The 12,973-nt window shown below is 41.2% G+C and overlaps 1 protein-coding gene across 4 annotated transcripts in view; it reads left to right on the forward strand.

The window, feature by feature from the left end:
- ICE1 (interactor of little elongation complex ELL subunit 1) overlaps positions 1-12,973 on the forward strand; it is a 65,418-nt gene that overhangs the window by 14,334 nt on the left and 38,111 nt on the right. For all 4 annotated transcript variants that reach the window (XM_088827622.1, XM_088827621.1, XM_055422292.2 and 1 more), the window contains exons 3-10: positions 1,708-1,742; positions 5,167-5,185; positions 5,949-6,060; positions 7,923-7,999; positions 8,942-8,979; positions 11,152-11,234; positions 11,450-11,489; positions 11,567-11,623. In XM_088827622.1, coding sequence (XP_088683748.1) covers positions 1,708-1,742; positions 5,167-5,185; positions 5,949-6,060; positions 7,923-7,999; positions 8,942-8,979; positions 11,152-11,234; positions 11,450-11,489; positions 11,567-11,623 — 461 coding nt within the window. The remainder of the gene's footprint in view (positions 1-1,707; positions 1,743-5,166; positions 5,186-5,948; positions 6,061-7,922; positions 8,000-8,941; positions 8,980-11,151; positions 11,235-11,449; positions 11,490-11,566; positions 11,624-12,973) is intronic.

Below are 12,973 nucleotides of genomic sequence, written 5' to 3' on the forward strand. Positions count from 1 at the left end.
GGCCTTGCAAGCAGCAAAAGTCTCTGGACCACTGTCTTACTAGCCTCCTGGTCCAGGAAAATATTTCCTCTTGTTGCTTTTTCCCATACCCAGAGTCACATTATTACAATTATTGATCTCATATGGAACTGTTAGTTCAGCCTTATATCACAGGCTCAGTGAAACAAGTGACATAGAAAATAATATAGCCATAGCTAGCAGTTATTAGTAAAATAAGAATTATGAGTCAAGAACTTTCATTAGATAAAGCCTGGTATACCCCAAGTCACCGGACTTCATTCGTTAAATGATTATAGTCTGGTGTTAATCTCGTGGTTGTACATTATGGAGCATCCGACCTTTATCTGAAGATTGGTTACTGAGATAAGCCTTAGAAACTAACCTAGAGTGTCCTTTTTTAATAACTTAATTAAATCTTTTAGCAGTATCACGTAACAAGGAACTGTCTCAGCAGTGAGTCTTAGTAAACACGGCTGCTGCTGCTGCTGCTAAGTCGCTTCAGTCGTATCCGACTCTGTGCGACCCCATAGACGGCAGCCGACCAGGCTCCGCCGTCCCTGGGATTCTCCAGGCAAGAACACTGGGGTGGGTTGCCATTTCCTTCTCCAATGTGTGAAAGTGAAAAGTGAAAGTGAAGTTGCTCAGTCGTGTCCGACTAGTAGCGACCCCATGGACTGCAGCCTACTAGGCTCCTCTGTCCATGCGATTTTCTAGGCAAGAGTACTGGAGTGGCTTGCCATTTGCCTTCTCCGTTAGCAAACACTAGACATTAACAAAACTAGAAACTTAATTTAACAATTTACGAAACTTAATATTCCGTGATTTTTCATCATGGAGGCCCTGTAGCCAGGGAGGCTTTAACCCATCAAATAAAAAATGAGGTTTGTCAGGGAGCTGGGAAAAGCCAAGCAGCCATCTTGGATTTCCCATAGCCCTGATTCTGATTTCCAGCTATTGTTTTTAATTTTCCAATTTAGAAGCAGATTGTTGCCATGGTTTAAGTCCATTAGGATGGCACAAGTCTAACAGAGTTTTTGTATAAGCCGAATGAGCTTTTACATGACTACAAATCCGACAATTGGATTAATTTCTAAAACTAGCATAGGATCAGGCCTATGGTAGAAAAACATTTGATTTATCTGCAGAGGGCTAAGAAGTCAAGAAAACACTATAAATGATCACACGAATCAGGTCCAGCATCTTGGGCAAGCTGTCTACCTCTGATGTCGTCGTCTTCTCATCCTGGTGTAGTGTAGTTTCTTCTGAAAAAAGTCCTTCCATCCAGGTTGGAGACAGTCCTTTAAATTATGTCCTTTTTTTTTTTTAGTCCTGGTTGCAGGTCATGAGGCATCTGATCTTCATCCAAAGATAGATCACTGAGATAAGCTTCAGAAACAAACTTAGGGTGTTCTTTAAGAATTCAATTAAATTTTACATTAATATCACATAACAGCAAGGAACAAAAATTACAGGAATTTATGGGCAAAGATTGTATTTAGATCAAAGGAATTTTAAATTAAAAACTGATATATGTGCAGTGCTTTTAAGGAATTTAAGGTGCTGTATATGCCTGCGCATGTATATTTAATGAATTAAATTTGTTGCAGGAAACCTAGGAAGCAGAGTGCCTTGTACATTTTGAAATATGCTTGAAACATAGTATGTTTTCTAGATTGAAAAGTAACATAACTCTTTTCTCTCTTGCAGTAATTTGTTAACAGAATATCAGAAGAAATGTGATGATATCCTTTTACTGGCTTTTTCCTTTGAATTTTTAAGAATATAAAGAAATGTGAGAATTTTCATGGTTATCCTTTGGGAAGCGGTGTTTACAGATTCAAAGTAGGAAGTGCCTCTAATAAGCTCACTGAGCAGCTGTGTTCTGCTCTAGACACATGCTAAATCAAGGCTGCTCGTCTCCTTGTTACAGAATGTTTTGTTTTTGTCATGAATGCTTATTTTCTCAGGTTTTGTAAGCTTTTTCAAGAGTCAGTCTTTTTCATTTGCACTGAGGACATCTCCTGTGTTCTTTAGGTTTAGGAGTAATGTGATGCCGAGATGATGCTGTGAGAAGGTTTGGGCGTTTTTGTAAGAAGGATACTGTAGGAGTATCAGAATATTGGAAGGTTAACTCGTTCATTAGCTTTGTGATTTGTAGAGAGTAATACATATTTGCCAAGTCATAGTGGACTTTTGTATCCACTGGACATTCTTGGGCTCTGAGTCCCCACTTGTTCAGGAGCCATCTGGAGCAAATCAGCCTCTGTATTTTCTTGAAAGGGGGGAAATTGTGTGCCCAGTTGTTCTGCCACATCCTGTGCTAATACTTACCTAAATTAAGTCTCTCCTTTGACAATAAACATACGTATTTTTAGGGGTTCACTGACCTGCAGCTCCAGCTTCAGTATTGGAGCAAATGCTGCTGTTTAGGTTTTGCACTAACCTGAGACTGGTTTCAGTATTGTTTCTGGCATTCCTAAACTCACATGTGATCATCAGTTATTGGTTTGTGTTGGTACCATCATATCTGATTTGTATCATTGGAGTAATAAAATCAAGGCATAGCATTCCAATCTCTTTAGTATCTGAATTTTTACATTTAAAACAATAGGCCTCTGAAAATCTCCTCTTGTGTTTTACTTATTGAAACTGTCCGTCTGTTTAACTATGAATCTGTGTTACTACAAGACTAATATTTTTGGTTTTGAAGGCTGTGTGAACACAGTAAATACCTTTAATTAGCAAAATAGGGAAATAGGCAGTTAATTCCAGTATGAGGCAAATATGTGCTCATTGTATCCTTTCTGGAAGAAATGGTATAACTTTCTGAGGTAATGACAGATGTCTTCTAGCAGGGAAATTATTGAGCTACTTTCCTGAACTTTATGAAATTTTAAAGATCAAAATTATTAGAATAGTTTATTAAAAATTTATAAAACTTATTCTTGAATTCCCCCTATAATGGGGTGATCTGCTTCAGCCTCAACTACAGGTAAATACAGATTTTTTTTTTTAAATAAACACACCTGACATTTGCTCACAGTGTATATTCATTGCACCTCAAGTATGCAGTTGTTTACTCTGCAACCTGAGGTGCCAGTGCTGTAGGCTTAATATGGCATCTTATGTGACTTGATTCTGTACTCCTTCTTTTTAAAATTAATTTATTTTTTATTGAAGGTTAATTGCTTTACAGAATTTTGCTGTTTCCTGTCATGCGTCAACATGAATCAGCCATAGGGATCCATATATCCCCTCCCTTTTGGATCTCCCTCCCTCCCCACCCCATCCTACCCCACCCCTCTAGGTTGATTCAGGGCCCCTGTTTGAGTTTCCTGAGCCATACAGCAAATTCCCATTGGCTGTCTATTTTACATATGGTAATGTAAGTTTCCATGTTACTCCTTCCATGCAGCTCACCCTCTGCTCCTCTCTCCCCATGTTCATAAGTCTGTTCTCTATGTCTGATCCTCCACTGCTGCCCCGTAAATAACTTCTTCAGCACCGTTTTTCTAGATTCTGTATATGTGCGTTAGAATACGGGATTGATCTTTCTCTTTCTGACCCACTTCACTCTGTATAATAGGTTCTAGGTTCATCCGCCTCACTAGAACTGACTCAGATGGGTTCCTTTTTATGGCTGAGTGACACTCCATTGTGTGTGTGCACTGCAGCTGCTTTACCCACTCAGCTGTGGATGGGCGTCTGGCGGCTGCCATGCTCAGCGGTTGTCAGTAGCGCCGCAGTGAACCGTGGGGTGCATGTGTCTCTGTCTGTTTTGGTTTCCTCAGGGTGTATGCCCAGGAGTGGGACTGCTGGGTCATATCACCGTGTGACCTAGTTTGGATTCCTAGTTTTTTAAGGAATCTCCAGGCCGTCTTCCACTTCCATGCATCAGTTTACATTCCCACCAACAGTGCAGGAGTGTTCCCTCTTCTCCATACCCTGTCCAGCATTTACTGTTTGCAGACTTGTTGATGAGGGCCACTCTGGCCAGTGTGAGGCGATGTCTCACTGTGGTTTTGATTGCATTTCTCTAATGATGAGCAAAATTGAGCATCTTTCCAGGTGTTTGTTAGCCATCTGAATGTCTGCTTTGGAGAAAGGTCTGTTTAGGTCCTTCCCACTTTTTGAGTGGCTTGTTTTTCTGGCATTGAGTTGTATGCTGCTGCTGCTAAGTCACTTCAGTCGTATGAGCTGCTTGTATATTTTGGAAATTAGTCCCCTGTCAGGTGTTTCATTTGCTGTTATTTTCTCCCATTCTGAGGGCTGTCTTTTCACCTTGCTTAGTTTCCTTTCTGTAGTCTGTTGTGTCATTCTGACTGTCGTCTTGTTTATCAGTTTCTCTTTCTATAGGACAGAGAGTATATTTTATTTCATCAGAAATAAGTTTTTGTGAAGTTTTCTTTCTTGCACAGACTGCAGTAATTTAGGATGAGTGACATACTCCGTTGCAGCTGGTGTTCTAATAGAGGAGGGTCCAGATGTGTTATGACCGATCGGCATTTCTGTACTGTGCTGTGAGAGTCGGGTTTTACAGGAGATGAAGCTTAAGGATGAAACTGCCATCTTCGGTAATACTTTACTGACAACACGACGGGAAGTGAAGTTAGTTCTCAAACTGCAGCTTGCAAGAGTGAACGGTGTTTCAGAGTTTCTGTTCCCCCTGCGTTTCTGTTCTCAGATCTCCTGCACTGCAGACTGATTTCCTTACCGTCTGGGCTGCTTGTGCTTATGAAACATATAGACACATACATGCAGATGAGTGTAGTGAGCACGCAACTCTTTTGTTTGCTGGAACTGTGCTCGCGACTCTGAGAAAGGAAAGTCAGGGCGTGTGGGGATTCAGGGTCGTTTTCGTTAGTTGTTTATTCCTTTGTCTTTGCTTTTGTCTGGAATTTCATATTAATCATACAATTAATCAAGAATCTTTTAATTTAGAGAAGTATATATTTCAACTTAACGGTAATGTTGTAAATTAGGAAAGCTCAGTAAAAAGCTTTTTATCATATGTTACAGGTGGAGCTTTGAATGTTGTTTTCTAAGAATTATGATCTTACCTGTATGTGTATTGAACACAGATTATTACAGTTTTGAAGGGAGTTTTATCTTCAGACCGGTACCTGTAGATATAAAGTTGTCACAGTTTTCTTTAACAAGTTTTACAGCTGCAGTTTGCAAGAAGGTGAGCTACCTGTTTTCACAGACGATTGAGGGTAGACATCTACTGGACTAGATTTCTGTACAAATTCAACAAAGTGTCACATAGAGTTGACCCATTATGTGGGCATTTTTGAGTGCTCATAATAAAAGATGTACATTTTCCTTCCTATTAAATTGTCTAAATGAATTCTTCCTGAGGCCTAGGGTTTGGTTTTTCAGTTGCTTTTACTGGCCGTGTGGCTTGAGATGACGCTTACTGCTGTCAGTTATCATCTCTGAACTGGACAGTTTAATGTGGTTGTTTACTCTGTATGTTTTAAACAATTTAAAATAGTCTTACTTAGAATTTAGTAGTGTTGTATACAACACTACTGATTACACTTACCAATTAGAAGAAGGCTAAGTGTGGTTATAAAATGAATCACAAAGTTGCCTGTCATTTAATTTAAATCAGTGGTGATGAGTTGAGTATTGGAAGAGCCACATCACTTGACAGCTTGTCCAAGTATTCTTGTGTTCCCCAGTGCATTGAGAGCCTGTGGTGTTTGCTTCTCAGGTGGCTTTTGGTGTACTTTTATTAGAAATAGAGTCATGTCAAAGAAATAAAAAGTGATATGTAATAATTTTGGTATTTAAAAATATCAGAATAAATAGAATGCATTTAAGAAGAGAGATTCTTTCTTTGTTTTGTTTTTAGAAAAAAAATTGAAACTCACCAGTAGATATATTTAATAATTCACTATAGACACTTCTCATAATAACGTTAATGCTTTGTCCATTTTTAGAGAGAATAGTACTCTGCATCACCAAGTGGAGCAGATGCTTCAAAAAATTTCTCCTCTGCAGAAATGTCAGGAAGAGCTGGGATTTTTAAAAGCCGAATTAGAAGAGAAAAAGGTACCTAAAGTAATTTTCCTACAAAGGTTTATTTTCAGTGAAGTAAGATGTGCTTATTTACTGTCATTGGGATAAGGGGACGTTACATACCTTAAAGGAGAGATAAATGATGGTCAGGACTCTAAGTGTACTGCTGTCCGTAGAGAACATCAAGCTAGCTGACTGATGCCTCGGTCCTTATCAGTAATTGTTCGTGGTTAGTGGAATGCTGTGTTAGTTGCTTGTGCTTTTTGAGAGGTTTAGCAGAAGAACCTTTTAGCTGTGAATTTGTATGACTTGGTGTCCTGATTGCTCGCTTGTTGTGTTTTTCTTTCTGTCATTGTGGTGGCTCAGATGGTAAACAGTCTGCCTGCAGCGTGGGAGACCTGGGTGCAATCCCTGGCTTAGTAAGATCCCCTGGAGGAGGGCATGGCAACCCATTCCGGTATTCTTGCCTGGAGAATCCTCATGGACAGAGGAGCCTGGCGGGCTACAGTCCATGGAGTCACAAAGAGTAGGACACGACTGAGCGACTAAGCACAGCGCATAAGTGTAAAATAACATGCTGAAGTTCAGACTTAAACTTAGAAAAATTAGGTTCTTCGTTTCAAAACCCAGTTGTAATAAAACACTTTTAAGTGCTGTAAACTTATTTTTTAATATAAAATTTGTGTTACTCTTACTGGAGCTCTAGAAGACAATTTATGGCTTTTGCAGATTAAAAACTCTTCAGCCGATAGTTAGGTGTTTAGCATGAGAGAGGGGGCCACGCTGGTTCCTGTCTCCTTGACCTGATAGCACTCGTGCCTCTTAGTCTTCAAATCGTGCCATAAGTCATGCCGTGCACCTCCCTGAGGTTTTCCTACTTTAACAGTGATTGATTTTCCTGTTTAGAAAGTATTATATATTTATGCATGTGGTGAAAGTTAAACAATCGTGCTGAATTTTGTCTTCCTTTGATGACAAAGTAATGTCATCAACTACTCCTGAGAGGAAATATTAATACTGGAGTCAGAGTTGAATAATAAATCCTCAACAGTCAATCCTTAGTTTGGCTTTCAAAGAATTCCTCAGCTTCTGAATCCTCAGGCCCCTCATCTGTAAAAGGGGTCATAAAGACCGTCTCTCCGTGCTCTGGCCGTTGAAGAACTGTGTGCACAGGTGGACCGTGTAATCAGGCTCAGTTTGTTCCTTTCCCTTTCCACGGTGCCTGTAGGGATGCCTGTGATTGGTGTGAACATGGTCCCCCAGTTATCAGGAAGTATAATGATCGATATTTTTGCACAGTGGTAATAATTGTTGTTTAGTTGCTCAGTTGTATCTGACTCTTTGCAGCCCCATAGACTGTTGTCAGGTTCCTCTGTCCCTGGGATTTTACAGGCAAAAATACTGGAGTGTATTGTCATTTCCTACTCTAGGGGATCTTCCTGACCTAGGGATTGAAGCTGCACCTCCTGCGTTGGCAGGTGGGTTCTTTACCACTGAGCCAAAGTGGTAATAGTAACTGACATTTGTTAAGCTCGAAAATTGCTCTAGGGTTGTTGAATTCTAATTGGTTGAGACAAAAATACTAGCTATTCAGTGTTATGAAGATTTGGATTTACCTTAAAATTAGCATATTTTAAATTTTATAGCTCTGTTTGACTAGACTGTTAATCATGTTAGCTCTGTTGAGAGTTTGGTTGTATCTGTTAAAGTGTTCAATGAATTGTACTTTGGTTTCCTGCCTAAACATATTTATTCATTTGGTTAATTTCATACTATTAAATGATAATGATTTAGCTTATCAAGGTCAAAATCGGTTATCACTGATGGTCAGTGACTTTCACATTGGTGAATGTCATTCAATATGTAAATTTCAGTATATAAAATTTCTTTTCCAGAGTTCTCTAAAGTTGTATCAGGACACTCATCAGGAATATGCTCGTGTGAAAGAAGAATGCTTAAAAACTGATGCTCAGTATGTATTTAAAAGTTACTGTGAAAGTAAGGTATTCAGCCTTGAAGCTGTCTAATGCTTACATGAGTAGTGCTGTCTTCTCTTTGTCTTTGGGTTTATTGGCCGTAATAATGGGGGGATCTTGAACAGGTCTCTCAACCTTGGTTTCTGCATGTCTGAAAATCCTGTGTTGAAGGATTAACAGGATAAAATACCCATCGTGTGTTAAGGGCCTGCACGAAGAAGAAACTCCATAAAGTTTTTATGTCTATGTGTGTGTGTCTGTGTCACGTTTTCACAGAGAAAACACAATTGTCATCTCCTTTTTTGTGCCAGTCCTTTAACACGTATTATGTGGAATGGGTGTCTTTGTTCCATTAAGGCAGAGGGCTCTTCCACAATGTCGATTAAGTGTTTTGAAGTGTAACACTATGTTCACATCATTTACAAAGCTGGTGAACTACACATACAGTTATTTCACAGTAACTCAAGAGACTTTCTCAGAGGGTTTCCTACCTTCTCTGACTCAGAAATCTTTCCTAAAACTGAAAAAGTGTAGTTTTCTAGCCACTATCTCCTATAAAATGGTGGTGTGACTGATCCCACCAGACATGCTCCTTAAAATAACCTCACCTGATCGGGATGTCACCTGGACACATGAGCTTGGCTGAGATGAACCATGCTCGTCTAAGTCCCAGGTATGGCATGCCTGATAAACAGAATTTTAAATCCATTTTCCAAATACTACATGAAAACAGCATACTGTTGTTTCTGTGGTTTGCTCTGCCTTCTGAATAGTTGGTGTTTTTAGTAGTTGGTGTGTGATGCTTGTTGTGGCTAATGTTTTGTTGCATAAATCTCAGTACTTTAAAAAAAAACGTGTATCACAAATTGTGAGGTTGTAATATATTTTTTCCGTTAATACTTTGCTAACCATGTGAATGTGTACAATTGTGTTATCAGGAAGAAGAAGCTAGAAGCCAAAGTGAAGAAGCTGGAAGGTAATTGGCACCCTGTTACCCCGCTGGTGGGAGCCATCATCCTTGTACGAGTGGTTGGTGTCTATACAGGGCTGTGGTTCTCGGTCAGGTGGTCCAGTCCTGGCTTGTGACGGCGTATCCCTGGGAGAGTGCGTTAAGGGTACCCTCAGGCAGAAGCGTGAGCACCACGCTCCTCTCAGTTCCTGGACAGATGTGCAGGTCCTTGTCGCGTTCACTCAGAACACAGCCCACATGTTCCGTGTAAGAAGCAGAAGTCAGTCAAAGGACTTAATTTTGAAAGCTGAATCTCGTGGGGCCTTCTCATTCTTTCATGAAGAAATCAGTGGTTAGTAGAAAAGGATTCTCCTTTTAGTGCTGAGAAACTCAGAGTACTGGGATGCTCATGACTCCCGTGATGGAGAGACCTCTGTGAGAGTCCCTGCATTGAGCCCTGCCAGACCCTCCCTGGTCCCAGTCTCCCGTGCCCTCTGCCCGGCGTGGATCTTCCTGGCCCTGCACTGGCCCTGTTTTCACACTGCTATTGCTCTGCCTCAGAGAGCGGTTTATTTTTTAGTTTATTTTCTATTGAAGTATGTTCTGTTCTGTTCCGTCGCTCAGTCGTGTCCGACTCTATGCGACCCCGTAGACTGTAGCCTACCAGGCTTCTCCGTCCATGGGATTCTCCAGGCAAGAATACTGGAGTGGGTTACCGTTTCCTTCTCCAGGGGATCTTCCCGACCCAGGAATCGAACCCGGGTCTCCCGCATTGGAGGCAGACGCTTTAACCTCTGAGCTACCAGGGAAGCCCATTGAAGTATAGCTGACTTATAATGTTGTGTTAATCTCTGCCATATAGCACAGTGACTGGCATAATATGAACATTCTTTTTAAAAAAAAAAAAACCCTTTTTTTATCTTCTTTTCCGTTACGGCTCACACAGCAGATTGAGTTTAGTCCCCTGTGCTGTGTGGTAGGACCTTGCTGGTGTCCATTCTGTATGTACTAGTTGGCATCTGCTAACCCCACACTCCCACCACCTCTCTCTTATCCCCCTTGGCAACCGGGAATCCATCAGAGAACAGTTTATTTTCATTTCAAATGTGAAGTGAGAATTTGAATAGACGTTGCCGAATATGTTTCCAGTTATTAAGTTGCCTAAATTGAGCCTGGTTTTTCAGACTTAAGCTCTAAATATTTTGCTAACGACTCTTCCCCTGATTTGGTTGTTGCACAAGCATTGTGGCAGTAAGTACAACATCACTGTATTTCTTCCCAATATGACCTTCTGTCACTAGTGTGTGGGGATAAGTGTCTATTTAAGGACTTGTTTTAAAGGGATCCAAAGTGCCTGTGAGAGTGTATGAAGCTATTATAACAAACTTCCTTTGAATCAGAAATACATTTTCCATGTGACACACACATGTTTCTAGTAAGTGATAGGACATAGAATCAGGTGAAGAAATAGGTTTGTTAGAGGAATCAGGAGAGGACTGTCTCTGTGGTGTTTATAGGATTTTACTTCTCATAGCAATTGTATATGAACGTACTCGGATGCAGTCAGAACTGGTCAGGTTCTTCATAGTATAGTTGAACCCTTCGGTGCTTCAGAGCCAAAAACTCGAGGTAAGAGTTTGCTCTCAGTCCACAGGGGAGCTACACAGATGTGCTAGAAATGCCTCTGTGATACAGTTATTGAGGCTTGGGGTGAGTTGCCTTGAGGTGGGGTAGCTCCGGGCAGGCGGGCACAGCGGTGTCGTCCATACCGGGAAGGCGGTCCCTCCCCCAGTGGGGAGCAGGGTGGGAACCACTGCTCAGCAGAAGCACTTCCGAGCCTCTGGCGCTGGAGTGTCGCTGGCTATTGAAGAGTGAGTACACCAAGCCTCTCCTCTGCAGGTCTGTGTGTTGGCCTTTTGCTTGACTGAAGAGTCTGGGTTGTCTTGTTTGGGGATTGGAAAGGTTTCTTAAGGCCTATGATAGTTCTTCGTTTTTGTAGATAATAGTTTAATCAAAAGTGTTTCTGCCTTTATTCCTGACTCTGACAGAATACTGAAAGAACAGTAACTTTACAAAATGTTTCAAATTTGAAAAAAATGAGACAAGCCTTTGGTAGGTTTTTTGAGTATTTCATCAACGGTACTTATAAATTTGGTAAATTATTTTTCTCTTTTACTTCACTGTACTCTTTAAATAAAGAGGCTGCTGTCAAGCAAACTCAGGACTTCAAGCAACTAAGGAATGAAAAGAAAATACTTGAAAAGGAATTTAAGAAGACACAGGTAATAGATCACAGCAGTGCTGCTTGTGTTCAGTCCTTCTCTCCAGGCCTGCTCGTGTCCTCTCTCAGCGCACTGGGTCCCCATCGTGCAGAATCAGAGGCCCCCACAGATGTGAGGGCAGTGAGGGGCACCCCTGGGTCACCCCCGTACATCCCGTCCAAAACAGCTGCCCTCCTGTATCCACTGCATACACTGCTTCTGTTTTGTTTTCACAGGAAAGACTTGATGAATTTTCTAAACAGAAAAATGAAAGGGGTGAGTATTCAGTTAATGTTTACTTCAAAATGCTGTTTTGACACACATTATTCTAATTGTTTTCCCCCACATTTTAGAACTGAGACATATTGGAACACAAATTTCAAGTGATTCTTCTGGAAGCATTGATAAAAGTGAGTATATTACAAATTTAATTTTAATCTCCGTGCATTTCTTTTAGTGGTTTGGGAGGTTGCTTGTTACTCTCACCCATAATGATGGGGATTCCAGGGCTTGTAAGTTATTTTTGTTAGAAGAGACCACATCTTGTTTCCTGTCATGATTAGATCTGTGACCTTGCTGTTGGATAAAACAGTCCAGTGAATGGGTTAGGTCTGTAAGCTTGCTATCGGATAAAACAGTCCAGTGAATGAAAGAGTCAAAAGCTGGGAGAGGCATAATTTCCACACTTGGCAATAAATAAGTTGAGTTTCCTCATTAGGTTTCAGTTTATCAGGTTAACGCTCGATTTCTTAGGTGCCAGGTATATAGAAGTGGCTAAAGGCAGGCAGGGAGACCATGGAGTCCGAGCCCTGTGGGGTGTTTTGGCAGACAGAAGACCTGGGGAAGGCTGGACATCCCACGGAGGGTGCGGTGGTCCTCCGGGAGCAGGGGTGCCCTGTGCCCCGCTTGTTGCCTGCTGCGCCCGCTGCCGCGTGGGTGGAGGCGCGGTACCAGAAGCGGGGACCCCGGGTTCACATCACCTCTCCCACCTGTTGTGGGACCTTGGCCGTGTACTTCCCTTCTGTGTGTTTTCATTCTCAGTTTTGAAAAAGGTATGAATTTCTGCTGTGCTATCTCATACTTTTCTGACAGAGAGAAGTTCAGAATGATTAATAAGTAAATAATGGTGTTTTCATGTCATCCATCCATGTTTTTTCCAAATGGAAATTATTAAAAGCACATTGTTTTTTGCAGGTGTGTAGTATCTTCAGAAGTCTCCTTTACCGTTTTCCTGCCTTTAGTTTATTTATTTTTTAGTCCACAGTTCAGGGCTTCAGATTAGACTAACACTTGGCACGTTTCAGCCTCCTGGGCCCCGATTCCCCGTTTGTCACCATTACTGATAATCTGGTTCTGTTTATCTTTGGCTCTTCCTGCTTCGAGGTGTGGAAACTCTTGTGTACCAGTGCTGCTGAGAGAAAGCACGGGCTAGGCCGCGCTTGGCTTTGCCAGCTGACAGCCAGCTCTTGAGTGCGGTCGTCTCAGTTTTAGGAGTCAGCCATTATTAGGCCTTACTGTTTAGAACAGAACCCTCACCCCCCTTCCATAGTTGCTCACTAGCCTCACGTTCTGATTTTTCGTCAAAGAACTGCTTGCTAGTTTTATTAGAACTAGTAAAATGTTTTTTTTTAAACATATCTTCTCTGAGGGAAAGGATCTTGTTTATTTTACTTTTTCTGAATAAATGAAGTCTTTAGGAATCTGCTGATTATTTATCTGTGGAGCTTGATGGGTTTAATTCCCAATGCTTAAGTTTGTCT

Source organism: Moschus berezovskii, chromosome 18, assembly GCF_049115385.1.
Source record: "Moschus berezovskii isolate FMDL1 chromosome 18, NW_MosBer_1.0, whole genome shotgun sequence".
NCBI lineage: Eukaryota > Metazoa > Chordata > Mammalia > Artiodactyla > Moschidae > Moschus > Moschus berezovskii.